General features: G+C 33.9%; 1 protein-coding gene across 1 annotated transcript in view; it reads right to left on the reverse strand.

Annotated features, from left to right (window-relative positions):
* Window positions 1-2,158: 2,158 nt before the first annotated feature.
* XPO1 (exportin 1) overlaps window positions 2,159-12,034 on the reverse strand; it is a 41,123-nt gene continuing 31,247 nt past the window's right edge. Inside the window, exons 11-25 of the mRNA XM_052648072.1 lie at window positions 11,473-11,631; window positions 10,347-10,544; window positions 9,873-10,011; window positions 9,495-9,676; window positions 9,259-9,415; window positions 9,010-9,173; window positions 8,611-8,745; window positions 8,100-8,283; window positions 7,252-7,358; window positions 5,071-5,265; window positions 4,204-4,372; window positions 3,679-3,813; window positions 3,434-3,593; window positions 3,257-3,353; window positions 2,159-2,452 (exon numbers count right to left, since the gene is read on the reverse strand). Of these exons, the coding sequence (XP_052504032.1) occupies window positions 2,306-2,452; window positions 3,257-3,353; window positions 3,434-3,593; window positions 3,679-3,813; window positions 4,204-4,372; window positions 5,071-5,265; window positions 7,252-7,358; window positions 8,100-8,283; window positions 8,611-8,745; window positions 9,010-9,173; window positions 9,259-9,415; window positions 9,495-9,676; window positions 9,873-10,011; window positions 10,347-10,544; window positions 11,473-11,631 (2,328 nt within the window). The 3' untranslated portion in view covers window positions 2,159-2,305. The remainder of the gene's footprint in view (window positions 2,453-3,256; window positions 3,354-3,433; window positions 3,594-3,678; window positions 3,814-4,203; window positions 4,373-5,070; window positions 5,266-7,251; window positions 7,359-8,099; window positions 8,284-8,610; window positions 8,746-9,009; window positions 9,174-9,258; window positions 9,416-9,494; window positions 9,677-9,872; window positions 10,012-10,346; window positions 10,545-11,472; window positions 11,632-12,034) is intronic.

Consider the following 12,034-nt stretch of genomic DNA (forward strand, 5'->3'; position numbering starts at 1 on the left):
GATGTCAGTAAATATGGAAGTGTGATTATTCTTCCAATGATTATTTACTCCCCCTTATCAAGTTTATATCCTGCTGCCTTCATATGCCTTTTCGCATAGAAGTAATATTTTGTTGCTGACCAATCTAAGACACTTTAATACTTTTTTGTAAGACAATTTTAAATAGCAATAAATGCATACAATTATTGAGTTCGCACATGGACAAGCAGGGAAATTTATTAACAGTACTGCCTAGCCACCAGTTTTTAAGGTGCCACAGATCTTCAGAGATGCTAAAATGTTAGAACAGCATCCTACTGTTGATATCCTTTTGACTCAGGAATTAGCTTTTGTGAGACCATTTTCAGTTCAAATGACTTGTCTATGATTTTAATGGGTGTCTAAACCAAGATTCAGACATACTTATAAAACAATTCCAGTTCTCTCTCACAATTTATAACTGAGACGCTGCCTTTTTGCAAGTTAAACAACACTGAGCCAAACATTTCAAATGGCCAGTTTATCAGTATGCTTTCTTGTAAAACACGTTGAGGCTGGCCTGATATGATTAACTTTTATTCAAGCAAGAAATGCCCACAATAAGTTTAATTTTCTATTAGCATGTTCTCATTTTGGCCAAAGCTTGGTTTCTTTAACATTCAAAACATATCAAGGTAGGCAATGGGGCTGTAGGATAAGAAAAGTATACATGACCACTGATGGAAAGCTGATTTCAAATACAGCATATGATTTGAAACTGAACTCTTTTTACTGTTCTAAGAAAACTTATTTATATGCAAACACCAGTAAGAAAATCAAAGCTTTAACAGAGCTAAAGTATTAAACAAAGTACTTCAATATTCCTCTCTGTATATTTAAAACATCTTACTATTTGTTGTTTTAAAAAGACTTTAAAGCATGATTACATTCTACCGAAATAATGCCAATCTTTGCCAAAGACCTATATAAAAAGTTAGGAGAACAGCAATTATATGAAATTGCTGATTCTCCACAAACATGAGGCACTTCAAATGCTTAGGTTTAAGTATATAGAATCATCTGGAAACAGGCTCACTCAAGCTGGTTTCCTTTTTCTATTCCCTTTTCATATTTTGTAGGGAATCTACAGCTTTGTTACCCCCAGCTCCTAACCAGAGGAAAGATGCTTTTTAACTGCAAGTAAAGGTAAAATGTGTGCCAAGCTGTCACAGAAGGGATTTGTTTCTTGGGAACAGAAGATATCTCAAGAACATATTCGTTTTATACAAATGCTGCCTTTACTCAGTAACCTTAGAAATAATACTTGGAAGTCAACAGTTATCAAAATTCATTTAAAAATGTTACCTAATACCTAAACATAAATAACCACTTTCATTAATACAGGAATAAGTTTGAGCCAATAAAGGGAAAATAAATGTAAACCAAGTTTATTTTGCTTTTTAAGTAGTGTTCTTAAAGCACTACAGCTTGGTAAACAATGTAAATTAGTATAAGTCATCTCAAAAGCCAGAGTTTTGTTTTGTTTGTTTTTAATGAGTTGTTAAAAAGATGCAGCCTATTCTAACAGGATAAATATTTTTAACCATTTCACTTTGAGTTAATGAAGGCTCACAAATGAGCAACACTCCTCATTGAGGAAAACAAAAAGCTGTTGTCGACAAGCGACAGCACACACACACAAAAACAAAAAGAACTGTGTAAAAATAACTAACTGTGTTCCCATATTTTTTGAAGTCGTTTACAATGGGATGATATGCACATGATCTTGCTGCAAACTTGCCATACAGACTTGTAATACATGTAGTCTAGACAAACAATTCAGTCCAAGAGGTGCTAACTTCAGACAATGCAGCACTATAATCCTTTTAACAACGCAATCTGTTTTACTCATTATCTTTTCTTCTAGACTGAAATACAGGCTAGAAAGAAAATGCTCCCTAATTAAAAATTGGTATTCTTTACAGGAAAAATTGTATACTTTTGCATCAGAATTTACAAGTATATGTTCAAATTGGATTTGCCTCCTCCCCCCATCCCAGCCACAAAATGGGGATGAAGTTAAAATTTTTAAAAATGCCGTAATTTTCAACTTCATGCAAACTAAAGATGACCAAAACAAAAGCTTAAACAATGGAAGGATATTTCACAGAAAATTTCTTATACAAAAAACACATAAGAAAAAGGGCCACTAGGTGACATTTTAATTTACAAATTGGCATCATTTTGGTCGACAAATATCCAGATGCTGTTTTCATCTGCTAACAAGAGTTGCAGAGGAAAAGAAAAAAAAGAAAAAAAAAAAAAAAACCCAGCATGACTTCTGATTTTAATCACACATTTCTTCTGGAATTTCATGTGGATTAAGGATGCCTGGGACAGACATCTGAAGTTTGTGTTTTTCTTCCTGAGCCTGTCGAAGGGCTGTTTCTCGTTCTTCCAAAAAGAGATCCGATGTATCTTCACCTGCAAACTCCTGTGAAAAGATAGTTAACTGTCAACATACTTAGCAATGTAATTTATCCATCAATTGTTGGGCTTATATATATAATTCTACACAGCTGAATTAAAGACTAAATGTGTTGGTTGGGAGGCAAAGATTACAAAAGAGGGATAGTATAATGCCACATATAAAACATACTTCAGCAGTAATGATAATAAGAAAGACTAATGATCAAGTTTAAGTATATTATCATTGTCCTCATAGCTATGTTATCAATTTTCATCCTTTATAACTGTATGAATTAGCTTTTCTTTACACTTAATAAAAAAAAATAAAACTTTGTATTTTGGAGGGGGGAAAAAACCTGCATGTTATGTTATCAATTCTTATTTAATAGATATGGACAAGAATTAAAACACGACGATACAACAAAAATTTCTCTTCCCCTAAGTCAATGAAGCATTTTAACAGTAGTAAATAACAGGCCAGTATCTGCTAATCACCATGGTTCCCCCTAAAATGAATTCTTTACTAACAATGGGGAAAATCTCAAAAGGAACTATCAACATATTTCATTCCCCCCACCCCTTTAAAAATATGTATGGGATTCACTCACAATGTTGCAATAGACATGTTACCCCAAACATTTTAAACCGATCTCCTCTTCTGGCCTTGATTTAAAGTTTTTCTTTCTGTAATCTATCTCAAAAGAGTAAGACTGTACATATTTTAAAAGCACACTCATTTTGCTCATTACAAAAAGTGGTCAATTCTGGATGCAAGAATGCAATCAGTATTTACTCTCAATATTTCTGCAACTGCAAATAAAATACATACCTTTATCTGTACCAGGAAATCCCGAAGATGTTCCTTGAATGCTGGAATATCCTGATTTAAGCTGAAAAGTCCTGTCACAAAGAGCTTTACTTGAGCGCTGCAAGTTAAAACACAATGATTAATCACCTAAAAAAAAAAAACCTTAAAAAATCTGAGTTTATAAAAAGGGATATTTACTCTTGTAGATGAGGGAATGCAGACTTAAGAAGATTAGCCACATATTCCTGAATAAACATTTGGTTGTTAACTGGATTTCCAGGATTTAATGGTGTACTTATTTTTCCTTCTTCAACCAAATTAAACATATATGCAAGGATAGATGCATGCATTGTTAAACCTGTTGATAAGAAGGACATCATTAAACTCTCAGATGTACTAACAATCAGAAGGAACACAGAATTTTTACAGCTTTAAATTCTTACCAGCAGTATGCGAGGTGTCTGTCACAACAGAAAAGATATGCTGAAGAATATCACAAAAATAAGTCTGATAAAAACTCTGAGCTGCAGCTTCTTCTTGTGCAACATTTTGTAAGAGTGTAAAAAGTATCTGTAAGCCTAAAAGACATATAAAGCCAACCAACTTATTCCATACTGACAACATTCACAATAGTACTTCAGCTATTAATTCAAAGTCCCTCTCTTTTTTTTTAGGCTAAAGATAATTATTTGCCTAAATTATCTTGACTCAGTAATGGAGTTAAATTAGAATCAGTGATTGCTTACTTACAGACTAATTAACCATTACCACCTTTCCATTATTTCTTAAGGTTTAGTTGATTCTCTCCCACATCCATTATTGATGCACTCAAAATAAACCCATGACAAGTGGTGATACCTCTTGTCTGCAACTATAAATACACAGATAGATGGGTGTCTATTTGTAAATGCCTGTATGTGGATTGTGGGTTGGCAGGCAAATAAAGAACATCATTTTTATGTATTTACCTGTATCTGCTACATTCCTCATGGTATGTTTAAAAGCCCAAATAATAGAATCCAAAACAAGTTTAAACTGTGCAGGTGGAATAGCCAGGAACGCTGGGAAACAATGAGAATTGACAGCCTGAAGTAGTAAGAAAAAGTTCGTTCTGTGTTCAGGATATTCTTCAAAGTCCTAAAAATAAATGGTGGGAACAAAATAGAAGTTTCAATGCCTTAAATTGTATTTAATGGAAGAGGGAAAGCAAGCTCTAATTCATTATAGATATTTGGAGTTCTTAGTGGACCCCATAAGATGATATATGGCCTACTGGAAGTCAAACTCACAGATAATACAATTCACCTGGTAAGGGAGAACAAAAATACTATTACACAAATGAATTGTCAATATGAAGGAATACAAGGTCATCTTATTATAAAGAGAATTCAACAAAACCCACAAAGACCATCACATTTTCTATTAGCATTGAAACTTGCTAGAGATTTGCTACCACTTTAAAGTGACTTTGAGATCAGTAACACAGATTAGAGAAGTCTACTGTGTAAATGTGTACACGTATATCTACATGTTTTTCTTTTTGGTTAATACATTTTCCCATTCTTTATAAACATATACTACACTGTACTGAACTTTAACTAAAAACCCAGTGACTAAAATGTTTCAAGTTTTAAATAAATGCTAGCTGCTATTTGAATAAAAATCTTTGGCAAATTTAAAAAACAAGTACTTTTCTTATCTAGAAGTTCAAATGTTTTAACATCAGAGCCTAAAATTTATGCTATGCTCATAGACAGCCATCATTTATGCTTTTAAAAGTAATATGGATTAACTGTAGAACTTGCCATTATGTAACTGAAATGCAAATTGCATACCTTATTTATCATATTCAATGTGCACTCAAAAACAGCATCAAATATTTGAGGTATTTCAGCTGTTATATGTCCTCCTAACTTGTTGACAATAATAGCCATAGTACTAAGCACTTCTGGCTCTCTAGCAGCTGGGACATTTCTCTGGTAATCAATGAGAACTGCATCCAACAGAGGAGGAACAAAATTTTCAGCTACCTGTTTAAAAAAAAAAAACTTTTAATTTTAATTCAGGCACTTGCTAACTCTTACTAAGCAGCTAGGTCAATGTCACCTTGTAAGACTTAATTTAGGTTGATCATCTACTGAAAAACGGAAACTCCTATGGCTTTAATTCTGGTGTATTAGAACTTTACAAAGAAAAATCAAGAAATTAAAATAGGCAGAAAAGGGCCACGGACATTGTACAGCTTAAATCTATACTTATTAAAGAAAACTGGGGCCTGAAATCAAGTGACTAACTCTAAGTATTCTGGCAGGACCAGGATTCTAGGGATACTGTGTGTGCGTGAGGCACAGGGAGGGTAAAGCCTAACTGTACACCGAAGTATTCGTATTGAACCAGAATCAGACATCCACCATCAATGCTTTTTTAAATTTAATGAATGCTAACCGATAGTTTAATAATCAGAAATAATAACCATTACTTACTCTCAAAAAAGGAACTAAACTATGCCAGAAAGACTGTGGTAGGCTTTCCGAGATTCCCAATAAACAGTCTAAGGTGTAAACTCTATGCTTTATAATGCATCCTCCATTAAGATATAAGATGTACTCAATAAATATGATCATGTTTCATTTAACTAAACAGTAGTAGTGTCCCAATATACAAAACAGGCCTAGCAAGATTTGAAGGATAAGCACAAAATTATTTTTCTTTAATTACTGGGTTTTCACTTAACTAGAACCGATTCTCCCTTCTTTTTCTTCAAGTTCTACTCAGACGTGATTAAGTTTTACAAGTTTACTTACATACATTATAAAATGATTATAGAAGAGTAAGTTTAGTGATCACAGATATTTTATATATAACACCTCATATAAACAGGCAAAAAGTTGTGATAAAAATGCTTAAGATTTACTCAACTTTCTTAGAAAACATAGAGCAGTGTCAATTTTATATACCATGTTTGTACACTACATCCTTTTTTTGACCTACATGACATTAGTTCCTATTAACAGTCAAGTGATTTAATATTTTTATATATTCTAAAATGATCACATTAAATTTAGTCTGTTACCTTAAAAATATTAGTTCTTGACTATTATACACTATTTCCCATACTGTATACTTCATACCCATGCCTCATTTATCCTTTCCTTGACCACTCTCATATTTCCACTCTTACATTGAATTTATTTTCCTACACCCTAAATCTGAATTATTTGACTATCTTTGAATTCACAGCCCCAAAGTTCAACATAAATCTTAGCTGTAAACTAGTTTGGTACCTTGGTAATTTCAGGAAAAAACTTTCCCGTATTAATAGGAACAATATTGAAGTATCAAATTTATGAAAGTAAGCAGCACAGTGCCCAATGCTACTTCCATCCAACAGTGATGAACAGAAAAGGATTTATCAGAATATTCCAAGGATCCAAAGAACAAAAGGTTTAACAATAACTAAACATAAATAGCTCCCCCAAGTTCACGCATATGGAGCCAATTACTTTTTGAAAACCATTTAAGACTGACAGGAATAAGAGACTTTCGAACCTTCAACCAGGAAACTGCTTATTCCCACTAAGGAGGCAAACAGCTCTTATGACAGCTTTACAGATTGCTCCCAAAACCATCAGGAAAAAAAATTTCATTTGAACTCCATCCATGGAAAATAAAAATGACCCAATCATCTCAACTATCTTATTACATCACCACCCTCCCCCTACCAACAGCAATTTCTTTGGAGGAAGGTATGTTATCTTGGGCTTCCCTGGTGGCTCAACTGGTAAAAAATCTGCCTGCAATGCAGACCTATTCAATTCCTGGGTTGGGAAGATCCCCTGGAGACGGGATCTTACTATTTTAATGGACCCCAAAACTCCAATAAATAGAATGCTATAAAGTAACACCAAATGTAAACATCTAAATTACCTTTTAAGTAGCTAAATGCATACAGAATATATACACGTTCTATAGAATCCAGTATCAAATTTAAAAAACAAAAATGACATCTCACTTACCATCTGTGGATCATTAGACCGGCTCACCCAACCAGATATTAACTTTAAAGTTTCTCTTTTTACTGTTCGCATACTTCTAATCAATGGTTGCTTTGTAACCATCTCACCTAAAAAACAAAATCAGGTGGACTCCAATTTGACAACTAAAATTCTATATTGGCAGTTACATGTACTTCAGATAGTATTTGTTTCCATTCTCCATTAGAAAACCTAAAGACAAAGAGTGCTCCTGCTCATTCACGTCCAACTCTTTGCAACCCTATGAACTATAGCCTGCTAGCATCTTTCTGTTCCCGGGATTTTTCCAGGCAAGAGTACTAGAGTGGGCTGCCATTTCCTCCTCCAGGGGATCTTCCCGACCCACGGATCATTGGGAGGCAGATTCTTTACCACTGAGCTACCCGGAACGCCACAAAAAACAAGAGGACACAGATGAATTTCCTGGGAAATAGAATAATTTTATAAGGGAAAGGGGCATGTGCAACTCATTAAAAATTGTTGAGGACTGCCTAAAACACAGGAGGTATTTTGTCAAAAGTGCTAAATGCTTATGACTTTGGCCACCTCATGCGAAGAGTTGACTCATTGGAAAAGACTCTGATGCTGGGAGGGACTGGGGGCAGAAGGGGACGACCGAGGATGAGATGGCTGGATGGCATCACAGACTCGATGGACGTGAGTCTGAGTGAACTCCGGGAGATAGTGATGGACAGGGAGGCCTGGCGTGCTGCAATTCATGGGGTCGCAAAGAGTCGGACACGACTGAGCGACTGAACTGAACTGAACTGAAGGCAGTGAATGTAGAACTAACTTAATATATTATTCCATAAGAATTCAGAATTGCTTACCATTAGCTTGAATAGCTGCAGAAATATTTTCACTGAGGCACTTGTATACATTAAGCATATCTAAATAAATTCTCCCAAGCTGAATCACAAATGGGTGTCCAACTGCTTTGCAAGCTCTCACATTTGTTTTCAGTATGCTACCAAGTTGCTTGACTGTTTCAGGATCTTTAAGTATATCCACATTCTGTAAGAACAAAACACAACTCCACTTATCATAACAGAATTCTTTTTCAAAGCAAAAAAAATTACCCACATCACTAAAAACCACCATCACATATATAATCTTGAAGTGTAAAAGTACTGCAAAAGTCTTTATTACTAAAGAATGGAGCAAAGTATTTCCCAAAATATGATCCAAACAGAAAAAAAATGCTACCATTCTTTCAATGTGCAAAAGCACAAAAAGCACTATGGATCAGATATACATGTCAAGGTATTAAATTTACTACTTTTGTAAATATAACCTTCTTAGATTCCATTAGAACTTTTATAGAAAGTAACTAAAACTTACTTTGGTTGCTTGCTGGATTATGCTATCCCAAACCTGATTAGGAAGTAGCATATATTTTTCTATCAAATGTTCTTGTACTGTTTGGTCTGTTTGTGCACCAATCATGTACCCCACAGCTTCATAAAATGTATGGACCTATATTAAAAGGCAGACACGTTACTTGTATGCATTATAATAAGGAAAATCACATACAAATAATTCACTTACATAACAAGCTAATTTTGTTAACATGTCAGTAATAAGCAGCAATTCAGTTTAACACACTAATTGAATTTATGCCTCACTATAAAAATTTAAACACAGAAACACTTGAATTGAATCCATTAGTGGCATTCCACCCCCATTAGTGAATTCTCATTAGTTATTTTCTAAGAAAAATATGCTTACTGATCCACATACCTGTTGAGGTTGAAGATCACAAATTATTGTGTTAATGTTGTTCAAAATCTCATCAATAAATGGCATTACTTCTCCAACCTGAACCTGAACGAAATGCCTGCGGCACTTTTGAGCTATTTTAATGAAAGTATCACAAGCCATGTCCTGGACTCCATCGTGGGTCTCTTAACAAAACAAAAACAAATATCAATAAAATTTTTGCCTTTTCCATTAAGCAAAACTAAAATATATTAAGCAAACAGGATTTACCATGCATGAATTCGAAGAGCTTGTTAACTACTGTCTTCAAAAATTTCCAGTGAGCTCTTAAAAATCGTGGATATTGACCTACTATGTACATGATATTTGATGCAATAATAGCTTTATTATCTTTGCCTCTTTTCTGTTCACATAATCCTAATAGATCCTGTAAAGTAAGAAAAATTTCAGTCATTTATAGTAAAATACACTAACAAGGTTCTAGTTCACACCTATCTCTTACATACCTTTATAACAGTAACAAGAAATCGCTTTTCATCCTCTTCATGCATTGCTCCACTAATGGAGCCTATTGCCCAACACAATGTATTCAAATTCTTCCATGACCACTCCGTACCATTCACTTGATTGTGAAGCTTCTCGGTCATTATTCTTTCTGTATCTACATAATCCAGATGAGTAAGATAAACTACAGGAAAAAAAAAAATTCCACGTTTTAAAATCCAAAACTTAATGAGCAAAAAGATTTTTACTAAGACCAACAGCACTCTAATAAGGATGGCTATTAACAGACTCAGAAACTAAGCATGTTTCCTAAACAGTATTTCCACAAAAGAATACAATTTTAAAAATAAGGATTAAATTAATAGTATTTATTAACTTACCTAATGTTTCTCTCATATTCTTATACAAATTTATGGAATCTGTATCCTTCATGAATTCTCTTACAACTTCTCCCTGATCATTTTCTACAACTAATACTTCCTCTGGTTTAGCCATTCTACTAACCATTAATAAACGGACCTATTCAGCAATTAAAAAAAAAAAAATCTGTTAGATCTCTGAAATTAGTTACATCAAATATAACTCCCACTCTCAAAAAATGGCACTTAACACCAACATACCAAACACAATCATGCCCACAATATAAAACAAAAAACATACTTAAAATGTAATTCTACAATAAATTTCAATCTAAACATGGACAAAAACAACTGTTAACTTTCCTTCATCTCATTTGCATTTCTAACAAACTCACAGATTGTGCTTGGATAGAATCAGCCAAAAAATAAAAGCCAGCATTTTCATCTGGTCCTCCAAAATCAGAGAAAGCACACTCAGCCACACACTGTTGTTACCTTGGACAATACAGGCAAATAGAGCTGTCTCCTAGGAGGAACATCAAAATGCTGACTTCCAGATAGCAACGGAGAGGCAGATGTTGAGAACGGGCTTTCTCTATAGAGTTCAGCTGCCAGGTGATTCCAGTACTCAAGACAAATCTTAAAGATTTCAGTTTCCTCTACTTCGGATACCAACAACATATAATGAAGGGCCTACACAGAATACCAAAACTATTAAAACAATCCTTAGACATTACTAACAACCTCAAACTGTTTTCCATTTGCTATGTTAATGGGAAATAAAAATTCATATTGCTTTTTGTACACTCTGAAGTTTCACCATTTATCAAATATACAATAGAAATTGTATAGGAGCAAAGTGCACTTTCTTCTGACATGTCCTAGAACATGCTAAGAAACTTACATGATTGTTAAAAAGTATGGACATCAAACGATATTTGGTAATAGCAAAAAGGGAGAAATAACTCAAATGTTCAACAGATGAACGGACACAAAAAATGAGGTATATCCATATAAAGGGATATTATTCGGCATGAAAGGGATGAAGTACTGACGTATGCTATATAACATGGTAACATGTTAAGTGAAAGAAAGCAGTAACAGAAGTCCACACATTATAATTCCAGTTATATGAAAGGTTTAGAATAGGTAAATCCACTGAGTTGTAAAGCAAATTACTTGTTGCTAGGGGCTGGAGGGAAGAGCAGAATGGAATGACTTGTTTCAATGGGTACCTTATCCTTTGTGGGTAATGACAAAATGTTTTAGACTAGAGAGATGGTTGAAAGCACTGTGAATGCACTAAATGCCACTCATGCGATCTGAAAGTTGTGTTATTACACCTCTATTTTACAATAAGGTTTTTAGACTTTGCCTCTCAGAAATGACACATATGCACACTTATTAGAATTTAATTTTCATTATAAATTACTGATCTGACATTGAATAGAACACAGAAATCAGGACACTTGGCTTCTGACTAGAATCCAGAATTGACAGCATGTATTGTATTGTGCAGACAAACAATAAGATATGTCAAAGAGTATGTCAAAACAATTTTAGAACAAAAGCAGTTTAAATTATTATTAATTTCAGAAGCCAAAAGCTCCACAAAGCCTACCTCCATGAGTGTTTCCCTGAGATTTAATCTTTTTTCTATAAGTTGACCATGTTCTTTAAGAAAGGTGCAGAGAAACAAACTGAGATTTTGAATAAAGTTCTGTTCATCATCCTTTCCATTTGAGTATGCAAGTCGAATATTGGTATTTAGAGGAAGCATCTGCAAATTTAAATATGGATCATAAGCCTTCAAAATAACAACAAAGTCACTACATTTAAGTTCTAAATTTCCACCACATTTTATGAGTTTTAAAACATAATAAATAGCTATCTTTCAATAAAATGCGTTGGTCTATTATATCCATTTTTGTACCTTTCTGTCCTAGCTTGTTTTTTAAAATCAAAAGCATCGTAAGATTTCCTCAAAGACAATCCTTCGAAATTTTTCCTAAATCAGTTTTCCCACCTTGGTGTTATTAAAAATGTTCAAATATATAGTTGATTCAGATTACAAATATATTACAGAGCAATGTAGTTTTATGATTAACCTTCTAGATAATTTCATATATACCTAGTCAAACTAGGACTTAGCCAATTCCTTTAAAAGATGGAAAGGTCAAAGG

The sequence above is a fragment of the Budorcas taxicolor genome, chromosome 11 (assembly GCF_023091745.1).
Source record: "Budorcas taxicolor isolate Tak-1 chromosome 11, Takin1.1, whole genome shotgun sequence".
In the NCBI taxonomy this organism is placed as follows: Eukaryota; Metazoa; Chordata; class Mammalia; order Artiodactyla; family Bovidae; genus Budorcas; species Budorcas taxicolor.